Source organism: Panthera uncia (genome assembly GCF_023721935.1).
Source record: "Panthera uncia isolate 11264 chromosome B3 unlocalized genomic scaffold, Puncia_PCG_1.0 HiC_scaffold_1, whole genome shotgun sequence".
Classification (NCBI taxonomy): domain Eukaryota; kingdom Metazoa; phylum Chordata; class Mammalia; order Carnivora; family Felidae; genus Panthera; species Panthera uncia.
The window spans coordinates 52,809,137-52,835,214 of record NW_026057582.1 but is presented as its reverse complement, the minus strand read 5'-3'; the positions used below and the strand labels follow the sequence as shown (position 1 = coordinate 52,835,214).

Sequence of the window (26,078 nt, the reverse complement as noted above, 5' to 3'; positions counted from 1 at the left end):
TAGTAATGGTTTCAGGAGTAGAATTTAATGATTCATCACTTACATATAGCACCCAGCACTCATCCCAGCAAGTGCCCTTCTTAATGCCCATCAACCATTTAGCCCATCCCTCCACCCAACACCCTTCCATCAATCCGCAGTTTGTTCTCTGTATTTAAGAGTCTCTTATGGTTTGCCTCCCTCTCTGTTTTTATCTTATTTTTCCTTCCCTTTCCATATGTTCATCTGTTTTGTTTCTTAAATTCCACATGAGTGAAATCACATGATGTTTATCTTTCTCTGACTTATTTCACTTAGCATAATACACTTTAGTTCCATCCAAAACTGTGGTATATTTACATCATGGAACACTACTTGGCAATAAAAAAGAATGAAATATTGAGACATACAACAACTTAGATAAATATTGAGGAATAGTCTAAGTGAAAACCCCACTGTTTTTCACTATAAAAAAGTATCAGAAGAGATTCTTGGGATGGAACAGCTGTGTATCTTGATTGTGTTGGTGGTCACACAAATCTGCACATGTGATAAAATCATATGGAACTAAATGCACACACACACACACACACACACACACACACAAACACACAAATGAGAGTATTTATAACTAGTTAAATCTAAATAAAGTCACTGATTTGTACCAGTGTAAATTTCCTGGTTATAATATTGTACTATAGTCATATAAGATGTTTCTCTTGGGGGAAACCAGGTAAAGGGTACACAGGATCTCTCTGTAATATTTTCTATAAACACATGTGAGTGTAGAATTATCTCAAAATTGAGCTTAAAAACAAAACTTCAAAAGAATCAGACCGATATGTAAGTAAATTAACTGCCTGCCAGAAGAAAACACTCTAATAGAAACAACAAAATCTAGACTCACAACAACATAGCATCCATTATGTAGAGTATGCATTAAAAATTACTAGGCATGAAGAAAAGCAGGAAAGTATAAACCAACCCAAATAAAAAATCAATCAACAGAAACTGACAAAGAAATGACTGAGATGATAAAATGAGCAGACAAGGATTTTATAACAGTTATTATAAACATGGTCAAAGATTTAAGGAAAACATTTGCATAATTAAGGGAAAATAGGACATCTCAAAATAGAAAAGTGTTAAAAGGAAACCAAAAGATATTCTACAACTAGAAGAGTACAGTAAGTAAAATGAAAATTTTATGGAATGGACCTGATAGCAGATTAGACTCTGCTGAAGAGAAGACAAGTAAACATGAAGACATGGAATAGAAATGATCCTAAGAAAATACAGAGAGGAAAAACAGTTGAAAAAACTGAACAGAGACTCAATAGTCTATGAGATAACATAAATGGCTAACATGTGTAATTGGGGAGGAAAGAGACATTGGCACAGAAAAATAAATTTTTTCAAGATAATGGGAGTTTTGTTTTTCCAAATTTTATGAAAAACATTAACTGGTAGATCCAAGATCAATGTAGCAAAGTAGGACAAGGGGGGGAAAGCATGTAATCAGATTTCTGAAAACCAGATAATGAGAAAATCTTCAGGGATTTTCAGTATCCAAAAAAAAAAAAAAGACACATTATATTCAAGGTTAGTAGGAATTACCACTTGCTTCTCAAGAGAAAAACTACAAGTCAGAAAACAATTAAATGAATAATATTTTAGTACTGAGAGAAAAAGACTATCTAAAATTCTATATCTAGAAAAATAATGATCAAAAATAAAGATATTTTCAGAAATGCAAAAGCAGAGAAAATTTGTCATCAACACACTTTCCAGTTGTATATTACTTGGTAGCAAGCTATCCTGAAACTTGGTGGCTTGCAACAGCAAGCATTTTACTATATTGTACAATATTGTGAGTTGGAGATTTGTGCAGGACATGGTTGGGTGAACCTTTTCCTTGTGGTATCAGTCAGGTTCATTCAATATATTCATTTACATATCTGGCTCTATACGCATGGTACATATCTAGCACATTGGCAGAGATGGCTAGAGGCCAGTCTTGGCAGGGACTGTAGACCAAAGAGCCTACATGCAGCCTCACCAACATGGGGCCTCAGAGTACAGACTTCTTACCTACTGGCTGTAAGAGCAAGAGTTCTAGCAAATGAGACAGAATCTACATGGTCTTTTACGACCTAAACCCAGAAGTCACAAAGCATTACTTCTGTGATACTCTATTAGTTGAAGCAATCATAAGCTTATGCGTTTCAAAGGGAAAGAACACAGACCATTAGACAGGAAGAATGCCAAAGAATTTGTGGAAATGATTTTAAATTGCCACACTCTACCCTCTGGCCAACAATGTTTATATTTCTCCCTCATGAAATATATATTTTCCCCTTCTCCAGACTGCTTTAAAGTCTCATTCCATTATGCATCAAGCTCAAGTTGGAAGTCCAGGATCTTATCATCTAAATCAAGTCCAGGCATGGATGAGGCTCCATGCGGTTTCCTGAGATCAGTTCTTGATCTGGAAACCTGCAAACTAAAGAGACATGTTATCTGCCCCACACATACCCAAAATACAGTGGTGTGACAGACACAGAACAACTGTAATAAATAAATACCCATTTAATAAAGGAAGAAAATAGAAAGTCACCAATCCATTGAAATTATAAAATCCAACTGGGCATATGTTACCAGCTCATGATTAGGGCTTTATCCTGCTTCCGGGGAATGATTTTTCCATGATTTTTGCTTCTTACCCCTGAGATCTTAGTTTTTCCCTCTAAGTCATTCTTTCTTTTCCATAGAACTAACCCATTTCTGTAGCTGAGTAGTCTATGCAGCCTGCTTCCTGTCCACAGAAGTTTAAGGGTCCAAAAGTCTCCATTTTGTACAGGTTCTCTGTGGTTTTTCTTCCTGTATAAGCTGATATTATTACTACAAAAACTTTGTGGATTTTTTGAGTATCAATTTACAATCTACTCCATAAGATTAAAAACCCACATCTACAGACATCTTCTAGATAAGCCATTTTTTACCTTGAGCTCCTTATGAGGCTACTGTGGTATAATACCTTTAAGATTCTTAGAAGCCTTATTGTTTAGGAGAGAGAGTCTGTACTACAACCCCTTAAGAAATAGCTCAAAATTCTTTTTACAAGGCTTTATCTCTTTCTGAACTCATAACAAAAGGCTATACAGTCCTTCATCTTTACCTGGAGTCCATGATTTTCTAACAGGGCCTTGAATTTAATCTTTGTTCTATGGCTCTATCTTCCTTTGAGTATCTTCTGCTGAGAGAAACTAAGGATAAGAAATAGTTTCATTTTCAGACCTCATTCCTACATAGTTTCTCTAAATTGTTGAGAGCCAAATAATTCCTTATTTAGTACAGCTTTGTCTATCCATACCTTATGATACATAATTTAAAAACAAATAAATAAAATACAGTATATACTTTCAGAATTCTGCCTGGAAATCTCCTAAGCCAAATACATTGGTTCATTAAATATGTTTTATGATTATCCATGTTATGACAGTTGCTAAACCATCTACCATGACAGAACAAGATCCTCCTTTTCTCTAGCTTTCAACAATATTTTCCTTACTCTGCTTTAAACTCTCACTGACATCCTCCTCCATGCCTGTCAGTATCCCACTAACAGTCTTCTCAAACCCCTGTCAACTTCTGCTTCATGTCTTGTGCCAAAGCCAGTGCCACGCTTTAGGTTTTTGCTACAATAGCACTCCAAATTCTATTCCACTTATCTAATACTATACAACTACTCCAAAAAATAGTTGCTTAAAAAAATGATTTTATTATATATGGTGATTAAGAGAATCAGGAATTTGGGCAAGTTTCAGCTAGGTGGTCTTTATATTCCTTGTGGCATCAAGGGAAGTCACTTGGGGGTATTCACCTGGTTAATGAGAAGTTTACAGGGTTCAAGGCAGTTTGTTTCATTCACATATCTGGCACCATGGCAGGGATGACTAGACCGCTGGGCTCAGCTGGCTCTGTTGACCAGAATGTGGCCTCTTCAGCATGATGATCTTCTGTCATGGTGGCTCAAGGCTCTAAGAGCAAGTGTTCAAGTGAACAAAGCAGAAACTTCACAGTCTTTTATGACCTAGCCTCAGAGGTCATAGTGTTTCATTACTGCTGTTCTGTGTAGGTCAAAGAAATCACTAGCCTAACCAGATTCAATAGGAGGGAATAAAGATTCATTATCTTCGTTGAAAAAAATGTCAAAGAATGTGCATTCATTTTTATTTTTTTTTAATTTTTTTTTCTTTTTTTTTTCATTTTTAAAAACAAACATAGCAGATATGCACTACAGAAAATATTCAAGGAAGTTCTGCTGGCTGCAGTGAAATGATACCAGATAGAAACTTAGATCTATAGAAAAGAATGAAGAGCATCAGAAATGGCAAACATGTAGGTAAATAAAAAGGAATTTTTTTATTATTTCCTAAGTTCCCATGTAAACATATACATGCAGTAAAAATATACAACAAGCACAAAAGACAGAAGTAAATGGATCTGACCTATGCAATTACAGAATTACCTCATTTTATTAACCAGAAATTTTATTAACAGAAATTTTATTAACAGAAATTCATTTTATTCATTTTATTAACAGAAGTTCATTTTATTAACAGAAATTATCAATACTGTTAACCAATGAAACAAGGGAGATAGAAAGGTGCCAATCATAAAGAATATAATAGTAAAAGTATTGCAGCATGTCACAATATCACAGGGAGGAAAGAAACAATATGTAGGTGTTTACTTCCCCAGGTCTCTCCTTGAGGGGTCACCATGGGCCAGCTCTGTCTGTAAGATGACCTCTCCAGATAGGCTCTCTGTCTTCAAGTTCAAATATCAAAGTCATCCTCTCTCTTGCCTTTTCAGGCACTCTTACTCTCCCAGGGTACTAATTTCATTATCCTTCTGGACCTATTTTAATACCCACCAACTAAGTTCATAGATTCAAAGCAAAAATTCAACTTTTGGAAAAGCGATATTAAAAATAATTTACTACCGGTGCGCCTGGGAGGCTCAGTCGGTTAAGAGTCTGACTTTGGCTCAGGTCATGATCTCATAGACCATGAGTTCGAGTCCCACATCAGGCTCTGTGCTGACAGCTCAGAGCCTGGAGCCTGTTTCGGATTCTGTGTCTCTCTCCCCAACTCGTGCTCTGTCTCTCTCTCAAAAATAAGTTTTTTTTTTAATTAAAAGTAAATAAATAGTAGTTTACTACTCCCAAAAAACAAGTGACCAGGGCCAGATAGATTTCCAGGGGAATTCTACCAAACATTTAAAGAAGAGTTAACACCTATTCTCTTGAAGTTATTCCAAAAAATAGAAATGGAAGAAAAACTTCCAAACTCTTTCTATGAAGCCAGCATTACCTTGATTCCAAAACCAGACAAAGACCCCACTAAAAAGGAGAACTATGGACCAATTTCCCTGATGAAGATGGATGTAAAAATCCTCAACAATCTATTAGCCAAACACATCCAACAATACATTAAAAAAATTATTCACCACGACCAAGTGGGATTTATACCTGGGATGCAGGGCTGGTTTACTATCTGCAAAACAATTAATGTGATTCATCACATCAATAAAAGAAAGGACAAGAACCACATGATCCTCTCAATAGATGCAAAGAAAGCATTTGACAAAAATACTGCATCCTTTCTTGATAAAAACCCTCAAGAAAGTAGGGATTGAAGGATCATACTGCAAGATCATAAAAGCCATATATGAAAGACCCAACGCTAATATCATCCTCAATGAAGAAAAACTGAAAGCTTTCTCCCTAAGGTGAGGAACAAGACAGGATGTCCATTCTAGCCACTGTTATTCAACATAGTATTGGAAGTCTTAGTCTCAGAAATCAGACAATACAAAGAAATAAAAGGCATCCAAATTGACCAGGAGGAGGTCAAACTTTCACTCTTCGCAGATGACACGATACTCTATATAGAAAACCCAAAAGATTCTACCAAAAAACTGATAGAACTGATTCATGAATTCAGCAAAGTTGCAAGATATAAAATCAATGCACAGAAATTGGCTGCATTCCTATATACCAACAATGAAGCAACAGAAAGAGAAATCAAGGAATTGATCCCATTTACAATTGCACCAAAAACCATAAAATACCTAGGAATAAATCTAACCAAAGAGGTGAAAAATCTATACACTGGAAACTATAGAAAACTTACAAAAGAAATTGAAGAAGACACAAGAAAAATGTAAAAATATTCCATGCTCCTGGATAGGAAGAACAAGTATTGTTAAAATGTCAATACTACCCAAAGCAATCTACAAATTCAATGCAATACCTATCAAAATAACACCAGCATTCTTCACAGAGCTAAAACAAACAATCCTAAAATCTGTATGGAACCAGAAAAGACTCTGAATAGCCAAAGAAATCTTGAAAAAGAAAACCAAAGCAGGAGGCATCACAATCCCAGACTTCAGGCTGTGTTACAAAGCTGTAATCATCATGATAGTATGGTACTGGCACAAAAACAGACACTCAGATCAATGGAACAGAATAGAAAACCCAGAAATGGACCCACAAACGTATGGCCAACTAATCTTTGACAAAGCAGGAAAGAATATCCAATGGAATAAAGACAGTCTCTTCAGCAAGTGGTGCTGGGAAAACTGGAGAGCAACATGCAGAAAAATGAATCTGGGCCACTTTCTTACACCATACACAAAAATAAACTCAAAATGGATGAAAGACCTAAATGTAAGACAGGAAGCCATCAAAATCCTCGAGGAGAAAGCAGGCAAAAACCTCTTTGACCTTGCCCACAGCAACTTCTTACTCAACACATCTCCAGAGACAGGGGAAACAAAAGCAAAAATGAACTATTGGGACCTCATCAAAATAAAAAGCTTCTGCACAGCAAAGGAAACAATCATCAAAACTAAAAGGCAACTGATGAAATGGGAACAGATATTTGCAAACAACATATCAGAAAAAGGGTTAGTATCCAAAATCTACAAAGAACTTATCAAACTCAACACCCCCAAAAAACAAACAATCCAGTGAAGAAATGGGCAAAAAACATGAATAGACACTTCTCCAAAGAAGACATCCAGATGGCCAACCAACACATGAAAAAATGTCAACATCACTCATCATCAGGGAAATACAAATCAAAACCACAATGAGATACCACCTCACACCTGTCAAAATGGCTAAAATTAACAACTCAGGCAACAAGAGATTTTGGCAAGGATGTGGAGAAAGAGGATCTCTTTTGTATTGCTGGTGGGAATGCAAACTGGTGCAGTCCCTCTGGAACACAGTATGGAGGTTCCTCAAAAAACTAAAAATAGAACTACCCTATGACCCAGCAGTTGTACTATTAGGTATTTATCCAAGGGATATAGGTATGCTGTTTTGAAGGGGCACATGCACCCCAATATTTATAGCAGCACTATCAACAATAGCCAAAGTATGGAAAGAGCCCAAATGTCCATCGATGGATGAATGGATAAAGAAGATGTGGTGTATATATACAATGGAGTATTACTCAGCAATCAAAAAGAATGAAATCTTGACATTTGCAACTACATGGATGGAACTAGAGGGTACTATGCTAAGCAAAATTAGTAAGTCAGAGAAAGACAAAAATCTTATGACTTCACTCACATGAGGACTTTAAGACACAGAACAGAAGAACACAAGGGAAGGGAAACAAAAATAATATAAAAACAGGGAGGAGGACAATACATAAGAGACTCTTAAATATGGAGAACAAACAGAGGGTTACTGGAGGGGTTGTGGGAGGGAAGGGCTAAATGGGTAAGGGGCATTAAGGAATCTACTCTTGATATCATTGTTGCACTATATGCTAACTAACTTGGATGTAAATTTAAAAAATAAACAAAAATAAAAATAAATATAGTTTACTACTAATAATTAGAATCCTAGGTAATACTTATTAAGATGAGATGTGTATGTTTAAGGGGAAACATTATTATTATTTTGAGGTAATTGATATGAAAAATGTGAATAGATTGTAAATCCACTGTCATTATCATAACGAATTTCAACCTTATACTTGTCAGTGAAAGAACAAGTAGAGTATAATTTTAAAATACCAAATTATCTGAATTCTGACTGATGACAAATAAAAGATGTTCAATAAATTAAAAACAATAAATTATCTTCTGCCATTTGTCATCACCTACTTATGTGTACAAAGACTGGGTAGACTTCTGATGTTAGGTCATAAAAGGCCACATAGGGTCTGCCTTGTTCACCGAAACACTTGCTCTTACATCCCTAAGCCATCAAGTGAGAAGACAACATGCTGGAGAAGCCACAATACTGCTCAGCAGAGCCAGCTGAACCCAGCCTTCTTCTGTCAACAGTAACTATCAAGAATCTGAGAATATCATTATTAATAGGTCTTGAAAGGGGATTGTGTATAGTCATTTCAAGCATAAGCTCTATATTAATAAATCATGATCATGATTACTCACTGCAGGTGGCAGAGTTTAGAAAACTGTTTAACAGTGTCTATTAAAGTTGAACATATGCATTCCCTATAATTTCACTCCTACATGTATTTCCAACAGAAATGTATGTGTATGTTACATATATAAGCACCAAAAGACATGTACTAGAATTTCAAATCAGAACTTCTTAGATTAGCCAAAACTGGAAACTACCCAAACGTGTATTGACAATAAATTGGATAAATAAATTATGTGCTATTGACAAAATAGAATACTAAACAACAATAACAATCTAACATGGAACAACATGAATGAATCTCACAATGTTGAAATAAGCTAGATGCAAAAGAATACATATTGTATGGTTCCATTTACATAAATTACAAAAACAGGCAACACGAAGCTATGGTGTTAGAAATCAGGATAGTGGTTACCTTTTAGGCAGGCAGCAGGTAATGATAGGAAGGCAAGGTTGGAGCACTGTATTGTTCTGCTTCTTGATCAGGGACCTGGTCAGGTAAGTGTGGTAGTTTAAAAACATATCCACTGACACTTTGACACTCCTACCATTAGAAGGTGAAGTACAATTTCCTCCTCTTTTATATGGGCTGGTCTTAGTGACTCACCTCCAGCAAACAGAATACACGGGAACTGACATTGCATGATTTCTAATGCTGTGTTAGAAAAGGCACTAGAGCTTCCACCTGGCCCTTTTCTTGGGATGCTCACCCTTGCTACCCAGCCACCATGCTATGAAAACATCAAAGAATTGCATGGAAAGGCTCTTTGAAGGTGCTCTGGTCACAGACATACCTAAGGTCACAGCTAACAGGTAGCAACAACAGCTAAACATGTAAGTAAAGGAGCCTTCAGATGATTCCAGTCCCCAGTCTTCAAGTTAACCTACCAAGCCTTGCCCAAATTACAAATTCATAAGCAAAATAAATATTGCTATTTTAAGCCACTAAGTTTAGCAGTAATTTGTTATGCAAATATATGTAACTGGAATACACAACAGGTGTGCTCACCTTGTAAAAATTCATCAAGCTACACAGTTATGAAATATACACTTTTCCTTATTATTATTATAAAGTTTGAATAAAGGTTTGAAATAAAAATCTTATCATGGATACAAGCTCAAGTTCCTCATCAGATTTTTAAATAGGTTTCATTGAGAAGTTTTATATAAATTCAAAGTTTTCTATCTTCCTAATATTTTTGCCTTTCCCTGCAATTACATAATATAAAGAAAATGTGATGCATTTTTCTCACCACGTCCAATATAGACACCTCCTAATCTCCATCAATTTACCCTTGTACACTGCCCAATTCTGATCATTTATCATGAATGAACGTAAAAAAAGTTGGGAAGCACTACTATAGCAAATATCTGCCCAGCACCATTCCCTCTTCTTTTGTTAATAGGATCTTACTGTCCTTTGGGGAACTCCCTGACTTCTGATCAATCAAGTTAGCTGAGACCTAATTGTTCAACTTTTCCTTTAATTCTATTATTCCTCACATCCTTCCAATAAATTTCTATTTTATTCAAGTTGGCAATATTTGGTCTCTAGTTTCTGCAACCAAAGACCACTTACTGATACATATCTCCAGTGCTAGCACACTGTCTGACATATAGTTGACAATGAAAATATATGAAATAAAATGTTTATAAAATGATATTGAACAACTGATTTTTGACAAAAGCACAAAGACAGCATAGTGGAAAAAGAATAGCCTTTTAAGATACATTGCCGGAACAACTGGGTATCCATATGTAACAAATATGAACCTGAATCCATGCCTTAAACCATAAAAAATTTTAACTCAAAATACATCACAGACTTAAATATACAGCCTAAACTGTAAAACTGCTAGAATAAAACATAGTAGAAGGTCCTTGTGAGCTTAGGGTAGGTAAATATTTCTTAGAAATGACACTAAAAGCACAATCTATAAAAGAACAGATTGGACTTTATTAAAATTTAAAACTTCTGCTCTTTAAAATTCTTCTGTTGAGAATGAAAAGGCAAGGCGCATACCACAATAAAATCTTTCCAAAGCATTTTTCTGATAAAGAACTTGTATCCAGAGTATATAAAGAACCCTCAAGACTGTAACCACCCAATTTTTTTTTTTTTTTGAGCCCTGTGTCTGGCTCTCTGCTGTCAGCACAGAGCCCACTTTGGATCCTCTGTCCCCCTCTCTCTGCCCCTCCCCTGCTTTCTCTCTCTGTCTCTCAAAAATAAACATTAAAAATATTTTTTAAAAGATGTTCAACATCATTAGGAAAACACATATTAAAACCACAAGATGCCACTACACACCTATTAGTATAGCTAAAATTAAAATCTGCTTGTAGATTTTTACCCAAGAAAAAAGGAAATATCTGTCCACTTAAAGACTTGTACACAAATGTTCATAGCAGCTTTATTAGTAATAGCTCAAAACTAGACATAACCCAAATGCCCACCAACAGATGAGCAGATAAGGTACACGACATCCATATAATAGAATACACTCAGCAATAAAAAAGGAATGAACTGTTGGTACACAGAACAACATGGACAAATGTCTAGACAATGATACTGAGTAAAAGAGATCAGACCAAAAAAAACAAAAAACTTCCTGATTCTACTTACATAAATTTTTAGAAAATGCAAATGAGTTCTACAATGACATGAAGTAGATCAGTGGTTGCTTACGTGTGGGAGGCAGGGAGGAATGCGAAGAAAAAATTCCAAAGAGGCATGAGGAAACTTGAGGATGATGGATATACTCACTCGACTAGATGATGGGGTATGTATATATGTCAAAGTTCATAAAATTACATACTTTAAATATGTACCACATATTATATGTCAATTATACCTCAATAAAGCTGTCTTAAAAAAAAAAAACCTGCAACTCAGCTGTCAGATTTTAAAGGAGCAGGAAGGAAGCAGAATGGAAATCTCAGTAAAAGGCCTCAGGTAGGTTTGTGAAGCTAAGGCTCAGCAGAGTTTAATGAGCCATCTCTCTGCTATTCTCCAGAAACCGTTGACAACCACCACTATTGGGTTCTGCTTTCAGGAAGAGAATAACCCAATCAGTATAAAATGAATTCCGTGTCTTGTGAGAGATTGCCAATTGAACATATAATCTACATTTACAAACATTTTTAAAGAATGTTCTACTTACAGGATAGTTATAATATCGAGAGTAAATGTTTTGCTATAAATACCAATACAGGCATACGAATTATTTAATCTCTCAGAGCCTCTCATTTCATCTATGAAATGCCACAAGAAATAAAAACAGGGAAACTAAAAAGAGCAGACTGTGCCAGAATTATTAATTCTTCCTTTGAGGGAAGAGCCTCTTTCCTCCCCCTGTGTTCTGAGAGATGTCCATTTCCTCCCATCACCCTGTGCAGTAATTTTATGTTGAGTAAGTCAAGTTTCTCTCCTACTTACCATTCTTCTTTCACTAGAATCCTTGAGAGAGGCCCACTAGGAAGGTCCCTGTCATACCCTTGACTAGTCTAGAAGGGATTCAACCTCCACCAGACTCAACTGTGACTGAGGACGACAATGATGTGTTGGACTGGATTTGAGCTGTCTGTATTGTATGCTTTGGAGGCTGGGTTTCACTTTCCAAACATTATTTGTTAAACAGTTGGTTGGGGAATATCTCCACAGCATTTGCATTTATAATAGCAGGTAAAGGTAATTTTTCAGGGTGGCCTGTGTTCTCCAGGAGCTAAGTCACATGAGCTTTGATTTTTTTAAGGGAGGACACAAGAACCAGGGCTTACTGAACAGGAATAGTGGTTGAGCCCACAGACTCTAGCATTAAGCAGCTCTGGCATCAATTCCCAGCTGTCACTTAATGTGTGATAATTTATCATTTCCAAACTTCATTTTTTTCATCTCTACAGTGGGACTAAAACTATCTAATTTCTATCAATTTTTATTAGCTTCCATTGTAAATTACAGCACCCCGCCAATTATTACCTCGACACTAAAAAGGGCAGTAAACATTAACACCAATTCAACTTTTCCTAACTATATACTTACATCAAAAGCTTGTATAATTATAATTTTCTGAGAAAATAAAAGCTTTCCCCTTCTGAATTAGGAATTTAAGATGACAAGACCCAGAAGCAAACTAAAATCAATGTCCTAAAAATGATACAAACCTCAAAAAGCCAGGCAGGTTTGCCAACAAAGCTCCGCCTCCATGCAAACCCTGCCCACTTCCGGCTGCCCCACCCACCCTCTAACACCGTAGCACCTCCCCTCACTGCAAGGTCCCGCCCCCCGCACCTGATCTTGGTTCCCATTGGGCAAATCTGGATGCTGTGTACACACCCGACACACGCACGTTTGGAGAGGGCGTCTTCGCGCCTGCGTAGCAGCGCCGTCAGGCGGCTGGGAACTAGGGACTGGGGGGAGGGGGGCCGAGGTCAGGCCGAATCTTCCTCCGTAATAAGAAGCTCCGCGTCCTGCGGTCCTGGCTCCGTGGGTCCGGTCGGATCCGGCCTGGGCGCTGGAGCTGCTGTGGCTCCCTCCGCGGCGGGTGCGATGGAGGCCGTGCCAGAGCCCAGCACTCACGCCGGGGAGGCCCAGACAGCGGGCGGTGCTAGTAGATGAGGCGGCGGCGGCGGCAGCACGGGCTCTCCATGAGCAAGCGGCGGCGACGACGGGTGCGGCGGCACCGGCGGTTTTCGGTCCCCGGGGAGGTACGAGAAGTCGGCTTCCTGGTGGACGGAGACTGGCCGGTGTGGGAACGCCTTCCGCGGCCCGGACCTCCCGCCAGTGCCCGCAGTCCCAGGCGCTTAGGGGAACACTGCCTGGCCGTGGGCAGGGGCGCCGAGCCGTATCACCTGCTCCTGGCTCAGGGACCTGCCAGCCCTGCGGGACCAGCCCTCGGTGCCAGGCCTTCGCCTGCGCGGAGGGCCGGGGGCGGGGTAGGCGTGTCCGGAGCGCGGGGGACGGAGGCGGGCGCCCACCGCGCGCCCAGCGGGCCCCTGCCCAGAGCCCCGCGCTGCTTCAAGGGGGAGCGCGTGGCCGTTTTTCAGATTATTTCGGGGTGCTGATTCGAGAGGGGACCCTTAGGACCGCCGAGCTCTTAGGGAATCCGGCATTCAGTGCCTAGGGCGAGTGGTCTGATCGTCACGATCAGCGTGGAATACAGATTGTCACCCTTGAAAATGACCCCAAAAGAAAGGTGTCGTTTTGCCAAGGAAAAAGAGGTCGGGGGAGTTTTCCAGGTTTATTTAAACTGGAGGGCCTGTTGAATCAGGACGATATTGCCAGCAGGATATGTCCTCCAGGGCTTCTAATACGGTGCCTAAGGAAACAGTCTTTGACGATGTGGAGAAATCTCAAGACAATTTTAAGTAAAGCTCTTTGCAGCCATTTCTCCGCCTTTTCTGCTCATTTTTGTTGTAATTTACTTTGTAACAAATCACCACGTTAATGCTGAAAGGATTAAGCGTCCTCTAGTTCTTCCAAGTCTCTCTACCCTGCACTTTCCCTCCCCGCAGAAAAAGGCTAGAGAAGTTAATTTCGTTACACGTACATACATATATATATATATATATATATATATATGTAAAAGTGTAGTTTAATTCTCTTAAGTATAACAATTGCTGTAAATATTACTTATTTGGTCATGTCTAAAAGATAATTTGAAGAAAAACAGATTTATGACTCCTTCACAATTTAACATTTGGGAATCAGAACTCAGGCTTAGACCTTGCTACAAAGTTCTTAAAACTTAAACAGAAATAAATGAAACCATGAAGGAAGTCACTTTTATTTTTAAAGTTTTGAATGCCATATATGTATTTTTTTAATCTGCTGGGGAAACATGTTAGTCCTATCAAGAAGAAACAGTTTGTGTTTGCCTAAGGCTCCAGATTTACCACGCCCTCTTATTCCTAAATGGTTGTCTAGAGCCAACAACATGTTACCAACTGTGTAAACTTCTACACTTAAGACTAAATATAGTGTTGAATATTTTGTAGTCCATAGCATCTTGCCTCAAGCCAAAAATACTGTGTGCCCGTGCATGTGTGTCTGCATTTAATATATTGTAGAACTGAATTTTTAGTCTGCTAGTATTGTAAATTTGGTTTGAATTTAAGTGTAAAACATTTTTTAATTGAAGTATAGTTGACATAGTGTTACATTGGTTTTAGGTGTACAACAGTGATTCAACAACTCTATGCTATGTGAACTTAATTTCTTACACAAATAAAACACATAGGTCTGCAGTATTGAGTACTGGATTTATGTTGTGCTTGGGAGTATGTGTGTGGCACTTGAAAAGTCAAAATAAGACATTGACCTCAGTCATGAATTGGTCTCTTCCTATTCTTCAGATGCTTTCCTTTTTCATGGAAATATGCTTTTCCATAAAAGTAACATTGAGAAACCCTATGATATTTTTAGTTTAGATATTTACTGTCCCAAGTAAAGCAGTATTTTCAATTCAGTTTCATTAGGACCTCATTCTTTAACTTTTTAAAACTTTGCTTTATATAACATACATTATGACACAAACATGTTTATAGAATACTGGCAAAGACTTTAAAAACAAAATGTTTAGCTAACCTCAAGGTTAGGGGAAGGATAAATAACAGTTTAAATAGGGTGGACGTCCCTGTTCATTCCCAAAACGTACGGAGAGGAGAATCAGATTACTTACCAAGTTCTAAGTTAGATCTTCATAGCATGGTCTCTGCAGTTAGGATTATAGGGTATCCAGCATGGTCCTAAGTTGCAAGTGAAAATCCCAAAGTGCATAGAAATGATTTTTGTATCAGCTGTGGCAATGATTCAGTTAAGTACTGTGGATTACTTTTCATATGAGGTCTCTAAAAGATAATTGGCCATTATTCTGTAGCTGAACTAAGAATTCCATTATAGCAATTTCATAAGTGGAACCATACATATTAAAAAGGAAATGAAGCACAGCTTGTATTTTGAAGGGAGGAGAAAGAGGTTTACATTAGGAATACACCCACCCAAATTTAGATTGCATCTTCAAAAGCTCTGTTTTCATTTAGGACTTATTTATTTCAGGGTCTTCCTATAGCAAAGATAAAATCTGCAGTATAATTAGTGTAAAAGTCTATCATGTGCTCATCCTATACCTCAAAAAAGATCGTGCTTCCAAATGGTCTTTCCAGAGACCATGCATATTGCCAATATGGCAATTCTGAGCCAATTCTGGCTCAGCTAGAATTGTTTTAAATTTTTTCATTATATTGGTAGGCCTTCTAACCAAATTTAATTTGAATTTTTTTTAAGATTTTATTTTTAAATAATCTCTGTACCCGACGTGAGGGTTGAATTTACAGTTGGAAGATCAGGAGTGGTATGCTGTACTGACTGAACCAGTCAGGCACACCTAATTTGAATGTTTAGAGAAGTTTGTTTTGATTTGAACACATCTCAAAAATTTAACATATAAAGTCACAAATTTACATGTTCTATTTTTAAACTTTTGAAATGCAGGATGAAGACACTGTTTGAAGAGATCAAAGCATCAATTAAAAATAACTATAACCAAGATCGCTCATTTTGGAGGCCTGTTCTTCCTTGGGGAGGTGTTTTTACTATCAAAGCTGGCCGCAAAGCAGTATCCTGTACGCCACTTTATGTTGAAATAAGACTGAAAAATACCTGCACCATAGATGGATTCTTGATGTTACTATATGTCATTCTTAATGAAAATGAAAATTTCCCCAGGGAGCTCTCTCTTCATTTAGGTAGAGAGTTTGTAGACTGTTTCCTTTACTTAATGGACACCTACAGTTTCACAACTGTGAAGCTACTTTGGATTTGGGACAAGATGGAAAAACAGCAATACAAATCTGAAGTTCATAAAGCTTCATTAATAATTGATTTATTTGGTAATGAGCATGATAATTTTACAAAAAATCTTGAAAATCTCATGTCTACCATACAAGAGAGTTACTGTTCCAACTGGCGATGCCCAACTCGAGTACAGGAAGATCAGCAACGCACGATTAATATAAAGTAAGTTGCTTTAAAGTGTCACTCTTAGCGAAAATAATACAGTTTTTAAATGAATGTTGCTATAAGTAAATAAGTATAGTCAGAGCACTTTCTAAAGTACAGACCTTGTGTAGTTACTTACACATGGTAACCACACAAATGCAAGACTATAGTAAGTCCCATGACAAGTGTTACTATTTATTAAATCCAAATATCTTGGAATTGACTTTATAAAACCAGCTAGTAATTATTTCACTGGGAAAGTAATGAATTAGTATGAAAAATGTTTTACTCTTGCTTTGAATTTGCTAATATGAGTGTGTAGATAATTAATTTTTGGGGTCATAAATGTAACCTCTTGAAGAATATTTAACACTATATTGAAATGTGTCACCCCTTGAATGGATTTCTGTTGGGTAGGCTATTTCTACATGAACAAGAAGATTGAAAGTATTTCAGAGGCGCCTGGGTGGCTCAGTCCGTAGAGCTTCTGACTGTTGATTTTGGCTCAGGTCATGATCCCAAGGTTTGTGTGATGAAGTCCTGAGTTGGGCTTCTCACTGAGTATGTAGCCTGCTTAAGATTTTCTCCCTCTCTCTCTCTCTCTCTCTATCTCTCTCCCTCCCTCCCTCCCCTTCTCTCTCCAACTCACACTTTCTCTAAAAAAAAAAAAGCATTTCTTCATGTCATGGCCAGGACATAATTAGAGACTGAAACCCTAAACTCAGAATCTTCGTACCTGGAGAGGACATGAATGTGAGGAGCTTTTTCCCTGACGAGGAGAGGTGCTGATAGCCTACTGAGTATTTTTGGCATCGAGAGAGAAGGCATACCTCCAGGCTGGTAAATGATAGGGAAGAAGGCCAAACTGGCAAGCCCTAGTGGAGTGTTGGGAAACATTAAAGCCCCCAGGGCACATTAGCTGGAAAAGGGATAACTGTCAGTAGAAAAACAGGACAGAAAAACAAGCCCAAACACATTGTTGTCAGAAAGTGTATTTGGCCCTGTGGTTCACAAAAGCAGCCTAATAGATGTTCCCTTTTGAGAATATACAGTACATACCCTAACTTACTAGATTCACATTTCTTTATAACATATTTAGTTTAATATTATCACATCATGCTACTTAGGGAAAGCTGAAGATACTCTTTTTAGAGTCTGCCAGCGAGTATCTCTCTTGTTCTGAAATACACTTGGTCCGTTTGCCTGTGTTACTGATACGATGACACTGATTTTGAAATCTCTATCCCGGAAAAAAGTTTTGTTATTCTAATTTTTTTAATGTTTATTAGAGAGAGAGAGAGAGAGAGAGAGAGAATGAGCAGGGGGAGGGGCAGAGAGAGAGGGAGACACAGAATCTGAAGCAGGCTCCAGCCTCTGAGCTGTCAGCACGTGCCCAACATGGGGCTTGAACTCATGAGCCGTGTGATCACAACCTGAGCTGAAGTCGGATGCTTAACTGACTGAGCCACCCAGGCGCCCCAAGTTTTGTTATTCTATAATAAACTAAAAAGCATTTTAGAAATTTGTTTCTTCAAAAACTAATATCAGTTTATATATGTTTTGAAACATAATGATTTATAATCCTATATTAATACTATTATTTTAAGCTTCTCAATAAAATATTTTTTGTCATACTGTTTATATTCCATGTAACTTTTTAAGGCTTTTGCCTTTATTTAAAACAATCTCTGAAGTATGTAGCAAGAAATTTTTTAACAAATCAGGTTAACTGAAGCCAACAATGCTATAACTTGCATTTAGTCATGTAACTGGCTGCTTTCCTGATTCTGGGTCCTACCTTTCTTCCCCTAAGACCAGAATCTGCTCTACTGAAATCTCTTGAAAAAATTTTAAAGTAACAACTGCATATTTCAGGATCAGTTTACAGAAGGATTTGATGTTTTTTGGAAAGCTTCATGCATTAATGTTTATTAAGTTCAGCTGATTTCCTATAATTATAACAAAGGTGAAAAACAGAGGTTATACTTTTATATTTGGTTTGCTAATAATGAATTGACCTGTAAAATTTGCTATCCTAATAATGTATTTACATGAAAAATGTCAAAGCAGTTCTTACATGCGTTTTTAATTGTTGTAGTCCTCCCCAAGAAATTCCTCATGGAAACTTGATACGACTGGCTGTGGATGAGTTATTCTGTTCCAGGATTGAACTGTGTGAAGAGAGTGGGTGAGTATATGAGAGACATTTAAGATGAAAGTATTTATGTTTTTTATAAAGAAACCTGAACAGATATGGTCTTTGGTGTTAATACTTTATGAAATAGCAACTCACAAGTATTTAGGAAGCCTAACGTTTTTTGAATCTTAACACCTACCGTAGTTTACACTGCTATTTTATGCTGTGTTGTCATTATCAAATATCACTATATAGAATATTATTCTACATTTAATTGATGAATACAAAGCAAATGCCTTTTCTTTTCTTTCCCCACTGCTGAGTAGGTACAATAAAACCTTGGTTAACCGGAACCCAGCTAATCGGACCCTCAATTAACTGGACTTTTTTCTGCATTCCTCATTTAGGACAAAGAGGTAAATGGCAACCAAAAAATTCAACATAGTTAAAAAATTCAAAAGGGGCAGAACATATTCATCCCAGTCGCTTAACAATTTCTATATCTTCAGAAATGTACAATGAGAGTTAATATTTAGAAGGATGATCTTACAGCTAATTAATCACAAGGGAAGAATAAAATACATTCAGTTAATTGTACTTAAGTCCAGAAACTAGACTAATGTATTTTAACAGCAAACACTGAAACACAATGGTTTTCTGATTAACTTTAGTCAGTAACATTTGGGAACCAAAATACTGTGCTCTGAGTATTCCGGTTAATCGAGATTTTACTGTATAATTGTGTATGTTATATTCTGATCCACATGCTTAATATGTAATAGTGCTAAGAAAACAGAATTTGTTTCATCCTAATGGCAAAAGGATGCAATTAGAGAATTTTATGTAATATAAAAATGACTGTAAGAGTCATATTATTTACCTCTGCCATTATTCCTTGAAACCAGCTGAGAGAGAAAAAGCAAATGTATCTCTACATAAAAATAAAAGCTTTTATATCAGTTCAAAAGACTACATGTTTTTATAAGCTTAGGAAAAAGATAGCTAGCTTTTCCTGGAGTTTTGCAAGTATATGACTTCTTGTATATAGAATCTCACAGCTGATAAGCTTCTGGGTATAGGTATATAAGATACTATTGTAGCCACACCATTACCCATGCCTAAAATAGATAATTATGCTTATTAGGAAATTAAGTAATTAAGACAATCCAGAAGTGATAAAAGGCAGTTTTGCTTTAAGTGTAATAAAGTTCATGCCTATTTTCAATTTTAGATGTGGTGGCTTAAGAGAATTTTCCCAGCGAGTTTTCTGCCATGGGGCACCCCCTTTTGTTGTCTTAAATATGCAGCATTGGAAATCTGAAGATCTAGCATATGTACCATATTACTTGGATTTATCTGATCACAAGTAGGTGTTTTCCTATTTGGTTTATGAAACTAATAAAAAATACATTTATTTTCTATTTTTCTGCTATCCCATCATGATTGTGACGAGCCCTTAAGGTAATATTGTTGAAAAAAATCATAGCTATCTCTTTTTTTTTTTTTTTTTAGTGTATTTTTTTTAAGTTTATTTATTTTTGAGTGAGAGAGAGAGAGAGAAAGCAGAGGAAGGGCAGAGAGAATCCCAAGCAGGCTATGAGCTGCCAGAGCCCAATGCCGGGCTTGAATTCATAAACTGTGAGGTCATGACCTGAGCTGAAATCAAGAGTCAGACGCTTAACCTGAACCACCCAGGTGTCCCGTAGCTCTCTCTAATTGTGTGTATCCTGAGTAAGATTAGAATCTACTAATCTGTAGATTAGTAGGAGTCAGTCACTGGCAGTGTGCACAGTGGTTGGACTATGGAATAGACAGAATTGAGTTCAAATCCCAGCCCCACCTTTTACAAGCTATGTAACCGTGGGCCAGAACTTAACCAGCTTACACATCAGTTTCTTATTCTATAAAACACTGCTGACAGTACCTATCTGGTTCATAATTGTGAAGATTTAATGAGATAACACATGTAAAGTGTTTAGGATAGTACCTGACACATAGTAAACAGTAAATACTATTACTTGTATTTCAAGTCAAAGTAGTATATAGTAGGAGGTCATCATTTAAACAAAAAATATTACTTTCAATATCAGAGATGAAAATATCTGCATTCAAATTAGGACATACAGTCTCAACTTTTTGCCTTTGAAAGGCTTTTTGTGTGTGTGTTCTCTTATGTAACCAAACGATACAGATTATCGTTAATCTGTTAAAGTGTTTTTCAAAATTCCTCAATTGTACAATTTTTTAAATTCTTAAATATTTTACTTCAAATTACCAATTATAGCACATGATTTTTACAGATGGATATCATTTTTAGGGACTAGAATGCAAACAATATCGATATTTTTATTCCTTAATTAAGAATTGAAGGAATATTTATCAAAGAACAAAGTATTATCTTTTTTGCTATACTTTGTCTTTTAATTTGTAGGTATTTGTTGGAAGGTGCCACATTATTTAACAAAGAGGAACATCATTATTCTGCAGCTTTCCAGATTGATGGACATTGGATGCACTATGATGGCCTCAGAAATGTGAATTTAATTTTGTTAAATAAACCCCCAGAGTTTCTCCTCTTGTCATCATTGGTTTATATTCGAGCAACAGAGAAATAAATATAGACTGATGCTAAATTAAATTGTTTTCCCTCCTGCCCATGCTCCCCCAGATGAAGGGCTTTTATTTTGTAAATACTTGGTATCCAAGGAAATAGTTGAACTATACTAGTTTCAGAGGTGTATTTTTCCAGTGTTTAGCCCCAGGTAAATATTATATATACAGAATCTATGCAAAAATGTTTGTATTTGTTTTTTCTATGTCCTGGGTTATTTTTATACAAGCATAACAAGCATATATTATGTTGAAATAAAATGTATCTTGTAGCCTTTGTATTTTTCATTTATATGTACTCAAAGGATTTTTGCAGTTCTGTCCTTGAATCTAAGAAAATACTTCATCATTTGAATTCTCAATTTTTCTTTTTGGATATTCAAATAAAACCTGGTTACAAGTCAGTATTTCAGTTTATATAAATTTAACAGTTCAAAGTGTATCTGACTATATTTTTTGCCCTACCTCACTAAAATCCAAAGTGCACTGTTGGATCTAGTATGGATTTGAATGTACAACTTATAGATGGCTTAGTCTTTTTTACTTGTTGATTTGCCTAATTTTCCTGCAATAGGTTTTAAAAATACTTTGGTGAGAATATTTTTCTGGGCTTGAATTATTTCTCTATAATGGCAAATTACTTTAACCACTTGCTAAAGTATTATATACCTGCCAGCAAATTTTAAGTGTCAACTAAGCTCCCAAATTTAATTAAAGTTACTGTTACAAGTAAATTATATAACATAACTAAATGTAATGGAAATCCTCTAATAAAAACCTATTCTGAAGATAAGACAACTATAAAAAAATATTAGGCAACTGGATGTTTACTAATGTTGGATTAACAATAGAAATGTACTTTAAATATATATTTAAGAGAAAACGGTGTCTGGAATATTTTTTGTCCTAGTAAGTCATATTGGCACAGAGAAAAAAAATACTTAACATTTTTGGAGTAACAAAATGCTGGCTTCCTTGTAAGTAGTAAACTGATAGCATGAGGGTTTGATTTGCAATATAAATCACAAGAATTTTGTAATTATCAGAAATTATGTTTGTTTTCAAAGACCCTAAGATCTCTCTTCCTATTACAGTTTTAAGGGAAAAAATTAAGTATTATTCTCAAGGGAAAATACTTTTTGAAATTTATTATTATTCACTTTAGTGTTTAATTTCAGTAAACAGTCTATCTTAGATTTTGGGTTGGGATTGAGTGTAGTATATTTGGAGATTTCTACATGATAACACAGTTCACTGCCATATACCAAATTTAATTCAACAAATTAAGTCAGTCTTACATTGGCTTGGTGCCATGTTGAAGTAGCTTACAGAAGAATTACTAAATGTGAGTGCAATGTTGCTGAGAATGCCTCACTTTGAGCAAACTGTGAAAATTGCATCTTGCGCAAGATAAAAAAAAATAGCAATTTATTTTACAAAAAAAATCTATGCTAGAGTTTATTTAAATAGTCCCCACCATGTATTTAAATAGGATTTTATTTACAGCAGACTTTTGTGGGGATACCTTATTGCATGAATCAAAATATACAACAACACAAATATTAGCATATACATAAGTGGTTCATTAACATAATTATTCCTAATGCAGATTATTCTTTTAAGAATTGCACTTTATTTGGAACAATACTAATTTATCACAAAACAATGACTTACCTACCTCACAGGGTTGTTGTGAGGATTAAGATGTTTGTTAAAATCTTGACTACCTTAAACATGCTAATAAAGATATATTTTTTCTACCTCTTTCATATACAGCAAGTCTCCCAGATTCTCTTTACTAATGAAGTTTTTAGATATCTTTTTTAAGTTATTTATTTGGGTAGTTGCTCCTATCAGTAATAGACTTGATGTGTAAAGGAATTTAAGTATGCCTTCTGGACCTCAAGATAGTTGGATTTTAAGGATAATAAGTAGTTTATTGTTACAGTAGTGGTTGGTTGGTAGAAAGAAGCAATTATCCTCTGCTGACCAAATAGTAGAAAATGGGTGAAAAATAATTAAATGGCATTTTCTGTAGAATGTGAAGGTGAAGGTATGGAAAATTCTTTATAACCTGAAACATCCTTAGAAAAATCATAATACAGGGGGGCACCTGGGTGGCTCATTCATTTAGTCATCTGTCCGACTCTTGATCTCAGTTCAGGTCATGATCCCATGAAGTGGGAATGAGCCCCAGGTTGGGCTCTGTGCTGGCAATGTAGAGCCTGCTTAGGATTCTCTCTGCCCCTCCCCTGCATTCTCTCTGTCTCTCTCTGTCTCTCTCTCTCTCTCTCTCTCTCCCTCCCTCTCTCAAAAATTAAAAAAAAAAAAAATCAGAATACAGGGGCAACTGGGTTGGCACAGTTGGTTAAATGTCCGACTTCAGCTCAGGACATGATCTCACAGTTTGAGTTCAAGCCCTGCATTGGGCTCTCTGCTGTCATCACAGAGCCTACCTTGGATCCTTTGTCCTCCTCTCTTTGCCACTCCCTGCTTGCTCTCTCTCAAAAATAAACATTAAGGAAAAAAAAATAGGAATACTGAAGCAGGGGGCAGTGAAAGATAGGAAATAATACATTTTTAAATGCCAAAATCCATAACTATACTTATGGGAAGAGCAAAAATGATTTTAAAACCCCAGCCTATGTCAAAGGGGGATAAGGTACAAACAAAGCAAATTTAAAGAATAATGTCCAAGTTCTTTGCAGCAAAAGAAACCTTTTACCCCCAATTTAGCAAATAATCTTATATTTATCCTTCAAATATTATTAGGGTTGATTTAATATCTGAGGCATTGTCACTGGATCTGATCCAACCAATGAGGACAAACTAAAGATAACTACCACAGGCATGCTTACTAGGGTGACTCCCATGTTCCATTCCCTTCTTAGAGTATGAACAAACAACTAAGCTATATAAGCAGATAACTCCTATGACACAAAAAGCTATACATGAGCATATCAACAGTTTAGTTTTATAATTAAATGATTAAATGATATTTAATTATTTGAAAATAATTGTAGTGTGCTATAGGCATAAAGGGTAAGCAGTTCATGCAAAAATGACTGCAATTATTGCTGCTGAATTACAGCCAAAGAAAACATTTATATTCTCATTTTCCTTTGTCAATGCTCTAACGTTTAAAATCAGCACCAAAATTTTCTGCCTTAAAAGCTACAATCACACAGCTTTTGAAATTCATTGCAATGACTTAATGCCTTACTAACAGGGGTTCCTACCCACCCAACTGGCCCCAGGGTTCACTATCTGGTCATGTAGACAGCCTAAAATTTAATTTGATCCCAAAGAACACAACATTTGACTCTTACCTTAAGTTGAGGAGGAAGATAATGGGGAGGCCTCTGGAGCTAGATGATTTCTTTACATGCTGATTTCTACCAAGAATGTGTATTATATTATTTACCCTCAGTGAGAAATCAGTTCCATAGTCCATCCATTGTTTTCTCAGTGATGTCTTCTGCAAGGTATCAAGAGGACTATCACTTGAAAAAGTGAGCTTCCCCAGCAGGACCCTCAAAAATGATGTGGAATGGAAGAGCAGCTTGGAGAGCAAATGTGAAGACAAGGTAGCCATAATAGTTTGTATGCTTATTTACAGTTTCATGACTTGCTTGTTTTCCCTTTGAATTTTGCAAAGTCTCATTTTTAATATGATTATAAAAATAATACATAAGCCAATTTAAAACTCAGTAAATCCAAAAAAGAATAAAGAAGAAAATGATCATCCATGATTTCTCCACCCAGTGATCATCATTAGTTCACACTAGTAAAGCCTTTTTGAAAAGTCCAGCGTAGCTTCATAGTACTAAAGAGAATCAAGAGCCAGGGGGTTAGGGCTTCGAAGAAGTGTATGCTCTTGGGGGCCAGCATAGTGGTAAGACAAGTTATCAACATGAGAGGAAAGTAAAGACTCTGAAGAAAAGTGCTGTGGCCACCTGTTCAGATGTTTCTTCCTGCCTGAACATGTGCTTTTAGAAGCTTTCATCTTCCCAAACCTTCAAGAACTAATTATTTTATTTTATGGAGGATGTCATTTCTCTACACTCCTCTACCAACATCTCACAACTAGTATCCCAGGTGCGAGAGTCAGGAAGCAAGGCCCTGGTGGTATAAATTGTCCCGAAACAGATACAGCTAAACAGATTTTGTTTCTCTGTTAATCTAATGGTATAACAAAGAAAGATTAAAATAGAAAGATTAAAATAGACTGAGCATAATTAGCTTGCTTTAAGGGTAGAGTAGGAAGAAAGCATAGCGAGGGAGTTTGTGAAAAGCAGGCACAATAAATAGTTCTGCATCTCCAACATTTGGGAATTTTAGGTCAGAAAAAAAGAAGAGGAAAGGAGGCAGCAGGAAGCACAGAAAAGCTGACTTGTGCTCAGCTCAAGGAGAGACCAGGTTAAGGTTTGGAGAGCATAACTGGCTGGCTAGAGAAGTTTTTACCCGAGCAGGCTAAGCTTGATTTAGGGGCTACAAGCTAGAACAAGTTAATAACAGACATTCTCTGCAGCATTTATATAATACATACATACTATCTACTATTTGCTAGTTGAATTGGGTACTATTTATGCCCTGGAGGCAAGTACATGTCTAGAAAAAGGGAAGGATGAGTGAATCAATGATGACTGTATAGAAGGAAGTGCTATGGCAGGGGCAGTACCTCAGGCTTACAGAGAGAGTACAGAGGAAGGGTAGCTCTACATGATAATCTGCTGTGAGGTCTTTGAAACGGGCCTTCCACAGTTGCCTGCCTAGCATCCCTGGAGGAGGTTTGTAGAGGAAAAAGACTAAGGATTGCCTAACTTGTGCTTCCAAGGGTAATGGTGAGGTCTCATTATCTCTGCCTCTACCTT

General features: G+C 36.7%; 1 protein-coding gene and 1 long non-coding RNA gene across 4 annotated transcripts in view; one reads left to right on the top strand and one right to left on the bottom strand.

Moving 5' to 3' along the window:
* LOC125909552 (uncharacterized) overlaps positions 1 to 12,723 on the bottom strand; it is a 16,120-nt gene extending 3,397 nt beyond the window's left edge. The window contains exons 1-4 of one of the 2 annotated variants that reach the window (XR_007453716.1): positions 12,623 to 12,723; positions 8,877 to 8,951; positions 3,863 to 4,019; positions 3,158 to 3,245 (exon numbers count right to left, since the gene is read on the bottom strand). This is a non-coding gene — a long non-coding RNA (uncharacterized LOC125909552). The remainder of the gene's footprint in view (positions 1 to 3,157; positions 3,246 to 3,862; positions 4,020 to 8,876; positions 8,952 to 12,622) is intronic. The other variant, XR_007453717.1, reaches the window with a different exon arrangement.
* A 353-nt stretch (positions 12,724 to 13,076) lies between these two features.
* Positions 13,077 to 24,896, top strand: CB3H14orf28 (chromosome B3 C14orf28 homolog). 2 transcript variants are annotated; one of them, XM_049612867.1, is made up of 6 exons: positions 13,077 to 13,165; positions 15,951 to 16,475; positions 18,556 to 18,645; positions 19,826 to 19,960; positions 21,026 to 21,128; positions 24,674 to 24,896. In XM_049612867.1, exons 2-6 carry the CDS (start codon positions 15,952 to 15,954, stop codon positions 24,674 to 24,676), a joined length of 855 nt encoding a protein of 284 aa, XP_049468824.1. In that variant the 5' UTR covers positions 13,077 to 13,165; position 15,951; the 3' UTR covers positions 24,677 to 24,896. The 2 variants fall into 2 exon arrangements, with proteins under 2 accessions (XP_049468824.1, XP_049468823.1); XM_049612866.1 differs by lacking the exon at positions 24,674 to 24,896 and having other exon boundaries at positions 21,026 to 22,979.
* The last annotated feature ends 1,182 nt before the right edge of the window (positions 24,897 to 26,078 follow it).